Genomic DNA, 12,654 nt, shown 5'->3' with positions numbered 1-12,654 from the left:
GTATGGCCCTGGGGAGTGGGGTTGCCATTTGGCTCGGCCCCCAGTCGCGGTTTTCCCAGGCTTGGGTTTATTGCCACCTGAACAAAAGGATGGTTCTGGGGGCAAAGAAGAAGGTGGGAATGCTGCCACGGGGTGGCAGGAAGCCTTTGTGTTTTTAAATAAGGTAATGAGAGCAAACATGTGTTGCGTGTCCCTCTGGGCCAGACACTGTCCTAAGCTTTACTAAGGCTTCCTCCTAACTCACGCAGACCTCATAACAAGCCTATGGCATAAATGCTGTTGCCACCACTTCTGTTGTGTACAGGGGAAACTGAGTCACAGAGAGGTTAATTGACTGAATGGTGGAACAACCGGTTGCTATGATGTGCACTGACCACCAGGGGGTAGATGCTCAACGCAGGAGCATCTATAAATGCTGTTGCCACCACTTCTGTTGTGTACAGGGGAAACTGAGTCACAGAGAGGTTAATTGACTGAAGGGTGGAACGACCGGTTGCTATGATGTGCACTGACCACCAGGGGGTAGATGCTCAATGCAGGAGCTGCTCCCTGGTGGCCAGTGCCCCAAGTGACTTGGCTAGAAAAGGACAGAGCCAGGATTCCAACCCGGGAGGTCCGCTCACTCCCCTGCACGGCTCCTATTAGGTAAGACGATAAAATACTCCTAGTAGCACACAGGAAGTACATGTTACAGATAACAGTAATACCAGCTGAAACTTATCAACGTATTCTTATTACTACTACCATTATTATCTCTTTTCCATAACCACCCTACTATTCAAGCGGCATCAGCCTTAATCACACCCAGGAAAGCCAGCCCCCAGCAGGGTGAAGTAAACTGCCCCCACCCCTGGTGGGTGAGAACCACGCTGCAGTCCTAACCTCTGGCCCCTGCTCCCAGGCGTTTTGTTCTGTGCCACCAGCTCCCCAGTTGGGTAACATGGGTTTAATGGCTGTTCTGCTTACCTGTGCTATTGATTCCGACCTTCATTCTGAAAACTGCAGCTATTGAGGGACACTCAGAAGTCAATTTTCACCTTCTTCCCTTTCAGCTTTTGAGCTGCCTTTCTTTCTTTCTTTCTTTCTTTCTTTTCTTTTTTTTGGAGCCAATCTTGAACAGACAGAATATCTCATCCCACCTCAGCAAAGGCTGCTGTGACATCATGTTCTTGGCTAATCAGAATAGCTACAGTAAGTAAGCACCTTCTATTCTTCAGACATGGGAGTGCACTGTCCCATTTGGTCCTTGAGGATGCACCACTGCTATTCCTCTTTCTGTGTCAAGAGATGGAGAAGAAAGGAGTTCTCTAGCCAAAGATAGTGGTATTAGAATATACCAGATGCCCAGACAGAGATGATGCCCAGTTCTCTGAGTTAACCTCTCAGTGCTGCTCAAATCCTATATAATAAAAGGCTAATATGCAAATGGACTGAATGGTGGAATGACCGGTTGCTATGATGTGCACTGACCACCAGGGGGTAGATGCTCAATGCAGGAGCTGCCCCCTGGTGGCCAGTGCACTCCCACAGGGGGAGCGCATCTCAGCCAGAAGCTGGGCTCACGGCTGGTGAGCACAGCGGCAGTGGCGGGAGCCTCTCCTGCCTCTGCGACAGCGCTAAGGATGTCTGACTGCTAGCCATCAGTCAGACATCCCCCGAGGGCTCCCGGACTGCGAGAGGGCGCAGGCCAGGCTGAGGGACCACCCCCCCTCCCAGTGCACGAATTTTGTGCACCGGGCCTCTAGTATTTAATAAAAGTAATAGGCATAGGTGGCCAATGTTAAGTTTGAACAATTCTGGTTTTATTTTAAAGCGTGGCATTGGCTTCTGGATTTATTTTAAAGATGTGTGGTGTATTATGTGTGTGTGTGCTTTTTTTAATCTAAAGGTCATCTGATTTTTCTTTTTCTGCTCACAGTCACAAGGTATCCTTATCTAAAAACAGTGATCTGGTGTTCTGATTCATAGATATTTTTTCTTAACTTCAATTTTAACAGAACAGGCCCTCGTCTTCCCCGACTGCATGGAAAGTATCTTTTAACAGGAAGGAAAGCTGTAATGGGCTTTCAAAAAGTCTTTCACAACTGAGTTTACTATGGAATATTTTATGCAAATAAGTCGCTTTCTCTCTAGGTTATGACATCTTTCCCTTGAAAAGAGATCATGGCATTGGCATTGGAGGAAATCCTTCCCAGCTTATCTTCTTCACAGCACAACTTCAGCAGAGCAGTGCAGGCGGCACTTTAAAGGTTTCAGAGATCAACTTAGTCCACGGATCCATTCAGTGTAGATGTTAATGAAACTTGGTGGGCTTAAAAATAATGAATACTTAATAAGACATAAATTGCAAGACATAAACACTGTTGGCAATAATATAATGAAGTTAATAAGTCTTAGCCTCCCTTGCCAACCTCCCCCTCCCAGATGGGGCGATTTGGGGGTTGCGGTGATGCTCACGGAAGTTTGCCAGCTCTCTCATTGGCTAAGACTTAAAACGTGCCTTTGAAAACCTTAGCGCAGTTGGGAACTGAGCGCTGGCAGACAAAGTGCGTATCACACTGTGTTCAGCAGCTACAGACAGCAGCGACTCTTTCTAGCTCCATATCTTCCTGAGATTTGTGTAACAAACTCGGTTCTCTGTTGGTGAAGGCAGGAAGCAACATAAAATACTTCATGTCTTTAGACAAGAAAGAAAAAGACATTTTGGTCAGCACTCTGTCTGCTCTGGGTTTAAAACGGGGCTTTCTTTAATGATCAGGAGCAAACATGCGAGTCTGTGTGCTCAGACCTCAGGCTATTTAAATGCTTTCTGGTGGGAAGTATGCTCTTCGTTTCCTCGTCAGGAGCATCAGCACCAGGTCCAGCCCTTCCTCTCAGTTCCTCCTTAGTTCTGTGGCTCTCTCTTTCCCACCATCCATGACCATGTCTTCCCCTCTTTACCCTCTGAATTAATTACCCTGTCTTTGGGCTTCACATTACATACACCCTTCCTGGAAATCCAGAACCCTTCCTTCCGCCATCACACCCAACAGGAAGGATGGTCTGTCTCACATCTTGGGAAATGGCTTGTTGAACCTTGCAGAAGCCAGCGCCTCGCTAAAACACACTGCAGCAGGATCCTGCAAACAGCCAAGTGTAAGGCTGCCTCCCTCCCAATTCAGCAGTGGGCTCTCTCTTGGCAATAAAGTGGAACTCGGCTTCCTCTATCAGCTGGGGGAGTGTTAAATGGATGGCTAGCTCACTGCTGGCAATCAATACGTGTTAATACATAGTAAACAAATGGCTTTCCATGGGCTGGGCAAGCATGGTGATTTTGCAGATGAAAAGGATAAAAGGTTGCTCCTGGGATCTTGTTGAAGAGATTATATTTGGGGCTCAAGTAGGAGCCTTCCCAGGTGGGCATAAGAGACATTTAATCATCATGAATTACGGCCGTTAAAAATTAACTTTTCCTAATTGTGCATTTTTGCGCATATTCAGAAAGAAGATCAGCCTGAGAAAGTGCAGCCAATCGCGCCGTCTACCATGATCCATTCCGACCTGACGTCTGTTTATGGCACCGTGGTGATGCACAGAGCCGTTCTGTTCCTGGGGACTGGAGACGGCCAGTTACTTAAGGTGGGTGTTTTGTGCCTTCTTCAATGTCGGTGTTAATAGTGCCTAATTTTGTGCTTTCTGATTATGTTTTATTGCGTCTGAGTTATGCACAACACCATACCAACTGCTTTTATGAACTTTTCAGTGACCCCCAGAAATGGCCTGAAAGGATTTTCTAGAAGTCTGTTTGTAATTGTTTCCCTAGCTATGTGACAAAGCACCAGCCACCTTCTCTCCCAGCTCCTGCCAAGATATCCCCCCTTCCTCACTCACCGGTTGCCTAGGTGAGGTAGATGGGGGTCTGGCCCCTACCCCACCCCTGACTCACCTCCCTGAGGCATTTAACCTTTCAGTTCTATCTCCTTTATAATGAAAATGCACAAAGCGCCTGATTTCTCACAACTTCAAGAAATCAGAGATTGTAGGGCCTGAAGAGAGGAAAGAAGCAGGTGCTCCTTCTCTCCAGAGAGGTCGGAGACCTGAAATCTGTGAGACTCCCCTTGACTTTGATCTCTGAGACTATACTTTCCCACTGCATGGATGCACCCCTAGTCACGTTGAGATTTTTTATTCACTTGGGGTTGGGCCAGTGGGAAGGAGGAGAAAATAAAGTCAGAAATACCTAGTAATTGGCCTGCAATTATATAGCACTTACCTTCTCAATTTCATCAGCAAGCGTGTATGGAACACCTCCTGTGGCCTCCACCAACATTCGTGGTTGGGAACCCCACTGTTTCTGTCACCCTAGGGTGACATTCCTTCACCTCTCTGTCGCCAATTTATTGTCAGCTCAGATTCCAAATGGGAGGTTATCAGATTTGTTTTCTCAGCTGACCTCCCACCCATAACTAGCTGTGTGGCCTTAGGTAAACTGCCTGATCTCTCTGAGAGTCCATTTCCTCATGTGTAAATGAGATTGCACTAGACAGCCTGGAAAGCCCAGTCCTCTTCGGAAGGCCTCCAGTCCTGCCTTCTGTGTCTTATCCCCACTCGGCCAAAGCTTTGCTCGCTCTACTGCAAATGTGCACCATAGTCTTGTTGCCATACCTTTGCTCGCACTGGATTGCTTTCTTTCCTCTCTCTGCTTTACTGAATGCTATGTCTCTGAGCTTTGGCTTAGTTTAAGCTCCATCTCATCTCTGAGGACTTCTGTACTAAATCTGTAGTGATTAGGTTTTTCCCTCATCTCCTGAAATACTCCTATCTGTATCTTTTTTTTTGGCTCATTACAAATGTCTTGCTTTGATGCCTAACCTTTTCTCTTGTATTTGTCTGGCCTTCTCAACTTGATTTTAAGTGTCTTGAGAAGGGGGCCCTGGAGTCCCACAGCCTGATGCAGTGCCAAGTGCCTGGTAGGAATTTAATTTAATCTGTTTCCTTTGGAGGAAACGCAGTAACATATGGGAGGGAGTTTGTTTGTATACACATTCTTTTAAAATATACATTGATCCTGTTTCCTGTTGTGTTAGCTTAATTTCCCGGGAAAAGGTAAACACCCATCAGTCATTCTGCACAAGTTGCTCGGGGCGCCATGAAGTGACGTCTGTAGCTACACCAACCTGGTCAGGCCAGTTAGAGCCATTAACCTGGCAGAAGAAGTTCCTGTCAATCCAAACTGGGCCTCCTCACCAATGATCTCTTCGGATTTGGGATATTTTTGACGAGTGTTTTGACAAGAACACTGTTTCCCTAAAGCTGAGCCAACCAAACTGTTACATGGTAAATTGGAGGTGAAGGAACACTTGGCTCTAAGTAGTTCCCTAGGGAAGGCCTGGCTAGCCCTCCTGTTTGTTCGCCCCAACAGTTCTTGTGCAGCCGGCCAGTTTTTAGAGATGTGTGCAACCAGAGGGGTGGGACCAAGCTGCGGCTTTAAGCTGCTGAGCAAGAGGTGGCCCACTGAAGTCTCCCTTCCATCTGCATCTGGGGCCTTGTTTGAATAACAAGGCAGGTTGATTTTCCATTTGTTGTGTGACTGCTAACATTTATCCAGCGCTTCCTGTGTGCTAGTCATGCTACATGTTCTAGCTAATGCAGTCCTCTCCAGAACTCTTTTTTTTTTATTAAGGAATTATATGTGTACATATCTTACCATTGCCCCCCCCCCCCACACCCCACTCCCATACATGTCCTCACCCCCCAGAGTTTTGTGTCCATTGGCTATGCTTATATGCTTGCATACAAGTCCTTCGGTTGATCTCTTACCTCTCCCACCTCTCCCTAACCTTCCCGCTGTAATTTGACCTTCTGTTTGATGCTTTACTGTCTCTGTATCTATCTTTTTGTTCAACAGCTTATAATTTTCTTTATTATCCATAGATGAGTGAGATCATGTGGTATTTTTCTTTCATGGACTGGCTTATTTCACTTAGCATGATGTTCTCCAATTCCATCCAGGCTGCTGCAAATGGTAGGAATTCCTTCTTTTTTATGGCAGCATAGTATTCCATTGTGTAGATGTACCATAGTTTTCTGATCCAGTCATCTGCTGACGGGCACCTAGGCTATTTCTAAATCTTAGCTATTGTAAATTGTGCTGCTATGAACATAGGGGTGCATATATCCTTTCTGATTGGTGTTTCCAGTTTCTTAGGATATATTCCTAGGAGTGGGATTACTGGGTCAAATGGGAGTTCCATTTTCAGTTTTTTGAGGAAACTCCATACTGTTCTCCACAGTGGCTGCACCAGTCTGCATTCCCACCAGCAGTGCACGAGGGTTCCTTTTTCTCCGCATCCTTGCCAACACTTGTCGTTTGTTGATTTGTTGATGATAGCCATTCTGGCCGGTGTGAGATGGTATCGCATTGTCGTTTTGATTTGCATCTCTAGGATAATTAGTGACTTTGAGCATGTTTTCATGTGTCTCTTGGCCTTCCTTCTGTCTTCTTTTGAAAAGATTCTATTTAGGTCCATTGCCCATTTTTTTTATTGGATCATTTATCTTCCTTTTATTAAGTTGTATAAGCTGCCTGTAGATGTTGGAGATTAAACCTTTATCAGTGATAACATTTGCAAATATGTTCTCCCATACAGTGGGATTTCTTGTTGTTTTGTTGATAGTTTCTTTTGCTGTAAAAAAGCTTTTTATTTTGATGTAGTCACATTTGTTTATTTTCTCTTTAGCTTCCATTGCCCTAGGGGCAGTATCAGTGAAGAAGTTCTCTCGGCATATGTCTGAGATTTTGCTGCCTGTGGATTCCTCTAGTATTTTTATGGTTTCCCATCTTATGTTTAAGTCCTGTATCTATTTTGAGTTTATTTTTGTGTATGGTGTAAGTTGGTGATCTAGTTTCATTTTTTTGCATGTATCTGTCCAATTTTCTCAACACCATTTATTGAAGAGACTGTCTTGACTCCATTGTATGTTCATGCCTCCTTTGTTAAATATTAATTGAGCATATTGGTTTGGGTTGATATCTGGATTCTCTATTCTATTCCATTGATCTATATGTCTGCTCTTGTGCCAGTACCATGCTGTTTTGAGAACAGTGGCTTTGTAATACAGATTGAAATCTGGTATTGAGATCCCTCCTACTTTATTCTTCTTTCTCAGGATTGCTGTGGCTATAGGGGGTCTTTTTTTATTCCAGATGAATTTTTGGAGAGTTTTTTCTAAATCTGTGAAATATGCTGTTGGGATTTTAATGGGGAGTGCATTGAATCTATAGATTGCTTTGGGTAGTATGGACATTTTAATGATGTTGATTCTACCAATCCATGAACATGGTATGTTCTTCCATCTGTTTATGTCTTCCTCTATCTCTTTTTTCAGTGTCCTGTAGTTTTCCGCGTATAGGTCTTTTACCTCCTTAGTTAAGTTTATTCCTAGGTATCTTAATTTTTTTGGTGCGATGGTAAATGGAGTTGCTTTTTTAGTCTCTCTTTCTATAAGTTCACTATTGGTGTATAGAAAGGCCATAGATTTCTTGGCATTAATTTTGTATCCTGCTACATTGCTGAATTAATTTATTAAGTCTAGTAGTTTTTTGATGGAGTCTTTCGGGTTTTCTGTGTACAGTATCATGTCATCTGCAAATAAGGACAGCTTTACTTCTTCTTTTCCAATTTGGATGCCTTTTATTTCTTCTTTTTGTCTGATTGCAATGGCTAATATTTCCAGTACTATGTCAAACAGGAGTGGTGAGAGTGGGCATCCCTGTCTTGTTCCTGTTCTTAGGGGAAATGGTTTTAGTTTTTGTCCATTGAGTATGATGTTTGCTGTGGGTTTATCATATATCGCTTTTATTATGTTGAGGTATGATCCTTCTATTCCCACCTTGTTGAGAGTTTTTATCAGGAAAGAGTGTTGGATTTTGTCAAATGCTTTTTCCACATCAATTGATATGACTATGTGATTTTTATCTCTCAGTTTGTTTATGTGATGTATCATGTTTATTGATTTACGGATATTGTACCATCCTTGCATCCCTGGGATAAATCCTACTTGGTCATGGTGTATGATCTTTCTGATGTACTGCTGGAGCCGATTTGCTAGAATTTTGTTGAGGATTTTGGCATCTATGTTCATGAGGGATATTGGCCTGTAATTCTCTTTCATTGTGTTGTCTTTATCTGGTTTTGGTATTAGGGTGATGCTGGCTTCATAGAAGGAGCTTGGAAGTGTTCCTTCCTCTTGAATTTTTTTGGAATAGTCTGAGGAGGATAGGTTTTAGTTCTTCCTTGAATGTTTGGTAAAACTCTCCTGTGAAGCCGTCTGGCCCCGGGCTTTTGTTTGCCGGAAGCTTTTTGATGACTGCTTCAATTTCTTCCATAGTTACTGGCCTATTGATCTGTTTAGATTCTTCCTGATTGAGTTTTGGAAGGTTATATTTTTCTAGGAATATGTCCATTTCCTCCAGGTTGTCCAGTTTGTTGGAATAGAGTTGTTCATAGTATTTTGAAACAATCCTTTGTATTTCAGCGGGGTCTGTTGTTATTTCACCTCTTTCATTTCTGATTTTGTTTATTTGGGTCCTTTCTGATTTTGTTTATTTTGTTTATTTGTTTCTTGGTGAGTCTGGCTAAAGGTTCATCAATCTTGTTTATCCTTTCAAAGAACCAGCTTTTGGTTTTGTTGATCTTTTGTATTGTTTCTTTGGTCTCTATGTCATTTATCTCTGCTCTAATCTTTATTATTTCCTTCTGCTTACACTGGGCTTTTTTTGTTGCTCTCTTTCTAACTCTTTGAGTTGTAGGGTTAGGTAATTTATTACCATTGTTTATTGTTTTTTGCAGTAGGCTTGTAGAGCTATGAACTTCCCTCTCAAGACTGCTTTCGCTGTGTCCCATTGATTTTGGATTGTTGTGTTTACATTGTCCTTTGTTGCCATGAAGTTTTTTATTTCTTCCTTGATGTCTCTGGTAACCCAGTCCTTGTTTAATAGCATGCTGTTTAGTCTCCATGTGTTTGATTTCTTTGGATTGTTTTTATTGTAGTTGATTTCCAGTTTTATGTCACTGTGATCTGAGAAGATGCTTGATATGATCTCTATCTTCTTGAATTTGGAGAGACTTTGCCTGTGTCCTAACATATGGTCTATCTTTGAAAATAACCCATGTGCACTTGAGAAGAATGTATATTCTGTGACTTTGGGGTGAAATGTTCTGAAGATGTCATTTAATTCCATCTGGTCTAATGAGTCATTTAGGATCGATGTTTCTTTGCTGATTTTGTTGTTTAGAGGATTTGTCCAGTGGTGATAGTGGTGTATTAAAGTCTCCTATTATGATTGTACTAGAGGCCCGGTGCACGAAATTCGTGCACAGAGGGGGGTTGTCCCTCAGCCCAGCCTGTACCCTCTCCAATCTGGGACCCCTCAAGGGATCCCTCTCACAATCCAGGACTCCTGGCTCCCAACTGATCACCTACCTGCCTTCCTGATTGCCCCTAACCGCTTCTGCCTGCCAGCCTGATCACCCCCTAACCACTCTGCTGCCAGCCTGTTTGCCCCCAACTTCCCTCCTCTGCCAGCCTGGTTACCCCTAACTGCCCTCTCCTGCAGGGTTGATCACCTCCAACTGCCCTCCCTTGCAGGCCTGGTCCTTCTCAACTGCCCTCCCTTGCAGGCCGGGTGCCTCCCAACTGCCCTCTCCTGCTGGCCATCTTGTGGTGGCCATCTTGTGTCCACATGGGGGCAGGATCTTTGACCACATGGGGGCAGCTATATTGTGTGTTGCAGTGATGATCAATCTGCATAGTACTCTTTTATTAGATAGGATAGAGGCCTGGTACAGGGGTGGGGGCCAGCTGGTTTGCCCTGAAGGGTGTCCCTGATCAGGGTGGGGGTTCCCTTGGGGCGTGGGGCGGCCTGAGCAAGGGGCCTGTGGTGGTTTGCAGGCCGGCCACGCCCCCTGGCAACGCAAGCGGAGGCCCTGGTATCTGGAATTTATTTTCCTTCTACAATTGAAACTTTGTAGCCTGGAGCAGAGCCAAGCCTGGGGCTCCCTCCAAGGCCCGCAGACATTTGTGTTGGGGTTATAATTGAAACTTTGTTACCTTAAGCGGGTGGGCCCGGCCAGGGTGTGTGGAAAGCTTTGCTTCCCCTGTTGCCGGTGGCAACCCTGGCCTGCTCTCTCAAGCTCCATTCTGCCGCCATTTGTTTGAATTTATTTACCTTCTATAATTGAAACTTTGTAGGTTGAGTGGAGGCTTAGGCCTGCAATGGCTGGCAGAAAGCTTGGCTTCCTCTGTTACCTAGGAAACCTTGCTCTCTGTGGCTGTAGCCATCTTGGTTTGGGTTAATTTGCATACTCACTCTGATTGGATGGTGGGCGTGGCTTGTGGGTGTGTCGGGGGTATGGTCAATTTGCATATTTGTCTATTATTATATAGGATTGCTGTTAATCTTTCCCTTGATATCCTCCAGGAGTTTTTTTTATGTATTTGGTTGCTCCTGTATTGGGTGCGTATATGTTTACCAGAGTTATTTCTTCTTGTTGGATTTCTCCCTTTAGTATTATGGAAATGGCCTTCCTTATCTCTTGTTATGTCCTTCACTTTGAGATCTAATTTGTCAGATATAAGTATTGCTACCCCAGCTTTTTTTTTCATTTCCATTTGCCTGGAAAACCTTTTTCCATCCCTTCACATTCAGTCTGTGTGCGTCTTTTTTCTGAGGTGGGTTTCTTGTAGATAGCAGATATATGGGTCTTGTTTTCTTATCCAATTTGTTACCCTATGTCTTTTGATTGGGGCATTTAATCCATTTACATTTAAAGTTATTATTGATAGGTACTTATTTGTCGCCATTTTTATTCTATACTCCTGTGTTTCTTCTTCGCTTTCTATTTCTTTTTTTTTCTTTTTTTTTACAGTAGACCCTTTAGCATTTCTTGCATTGCTGGTTTGGTGGTGATAAATTCCCTTAGCCCTTTTTCGTCTGTGAAGCTTCTGATTTCACCTTCAATTTTGATTGATAGCCTTGCTGGGTACAGTATTCTTGGATTGAGACCCTTTCTTTGCATGACTTTGTATATTTCATTCCATTCCCTTCTGGCCTGATGAGTTTCTGTTGAGAAATCAGTTGCTGGTCTGATGGGGGTTCCTTTGTATGTAACTTTCTGTCTCTCTCTGGCTGCTTTTAAGATTCTTACTTTGTCGTTGGTGTTTGCCAATTTAATTATAATGTGCCTTGGCATCGGTCTTTTGGGGTTCATTTTGCTTGGGACTCAGTAGCTTCTTGGATTTGTGTGAGTTTTTTCTTCCCTATATCAGGAAAGTTTTCTGTCATTATTTCTTCAAACAGGTTTTCTATTCCTTGCTCAGTTTCCTTTCCTTCTGGAACCCCTATTATTCGGATGTTGTTTTGTTTTGTGTTGTCCCAAAGTTCCCTTAGGCTCTCCTCCTGCTTTTTCATTTTCTTTTCTAGAAGCTGCTCTACTTGGGTATTTTTTTCCATCTTGTCTTCTAGCTCACTGATGCGGTCCTCTGCTTCTTCTAGTCTACTCTTGATGCTTTCTATTGAGTTCTTTACAGCAGCGATGTCATTTTTCATTTCTTCTTGGTTCTTCTTCATTTCCTCTTGGTTCTTACTCATATTGTCGAATTTGTCTTCCATTCTTTTCAGCCACCTTATGACCATTTCTCTGAATTCTTTCTCTGATAGGTTGCTGGCCTCTAATTCGTTTACTTCCTTTTCTGGTGATGCCAGCTTTTCTTTCTTATGCGGGCTGTTTCTTTGTCTCCCCATGGTCTCTCTTCTCCGGATGTCTGGTTATGTAGTTCACTCTCTCCTTTCCGTGGTGGAGTGAAGAGCGCCTTTGAGTCCAAGCGTTCGCGCCTCCTGGGATCGGTGCTCTGGGGCAAACAGCTGTTGGGCGGTCGCCACAGTTGTTGATTTTCAGGCCTCGGACAAAATCCACCTTCCCTTTCAAGATGGCGAGATTTCGCCGTCCGTGCCTATAGCTCCGGGAGGGGACCCAGCTGCCATGTGGGCTGCCCTGTCAGGGGAACCCCGTCCAGCAGTCCCCCACCTTCTCCTGGCATTCAGCTGTCCCTCAGCTTGCTAACAAACACTGCCAGTGCGACCCTCAGCTGTTCTCTCTGTCTGCTCCAGGACCAGGCTGGGAACACATCTGCCTACTCTGTCGCCATTTTCTCTTCCCTCCCTCTTCAGAACTCTTTGAAGTAGGTATGCTATTCCCATTTTACAGACGAGGGAACTGAGGTCCAGAGAAGTTGGATGCTTTGCCCACGGTCACACAGTAGCAGAGCAGAAATTGGAACCTGGAGCTACTTCAGAGACTGCCCCTAATAGCCCCATGACTTTGTCACCTCTGCCCAGGCAAGGGCAACCGCTCCCTGAGGGTTCTCTTGGGGGGAGTTCAAAGCATGTTGATATTGAGATTGATGTGGGGGACCAGGGCTCCTGGGGTGGGTCCCAGGTCTTAGAGACTCAGGGAAGAACCTCCGCTTGAAAAGGCAGACCATCTGACAGGGAATACCTCGCTGGCGTGACAACTTGTTGGAAATTAAGCCCCGCCCCCAGCTTCCCTCAGGAGGCGTTTATGAGGGGAGTGTGAGCTGACTTGTCCTCCCTCCCCCCTCAGGCTCCCTAGA

At 44.4% G+C, this 12,654-nt stretch overlaps 1 protein-coding gene across 1 annotated transcript in view; it reads left to right on the top strand.

Moving 5' to 3' along the window:
• PLXNC1 (plexin C1) overlaps positions 1–12,654 on the top strand; it is a 165,281-nt gene that overhangs the window by 17,899 nt on the left and 134,728 nt on the right. The window contains exon 2 of the mRNA XM_008143843.3: positions 3,481–3,618. Coding sequence (XP_008142065.2) covers positions 3,481–3,618 — 138 coding nt within the window. The remainder of the gene's footprint in view (positions 1–3,480; positions 3,619–12,654) is intronic.

Source organism: Eptesicus fuscus, chromosome 7, assembly GCF_027574615.1.
Source record: "Eptesicus fuscus isolate TK198812 chromosome 7, DD_ASM_mEF_20220401, whole genome shotgun sequence".
In the NCBI taxonomy this organism is placed as follows: domain Eukaryota; kingdom Metazoa; phylum Chordata; class Mammalia; order Chiroptera; family Vespertilionidae; genus Eptesicus; species Eptesicus fuscus.
Note: the sequence above shows the minus strand (reverse complement) of the source record. Positions and strands in the feature narration are given on the sequence as shown.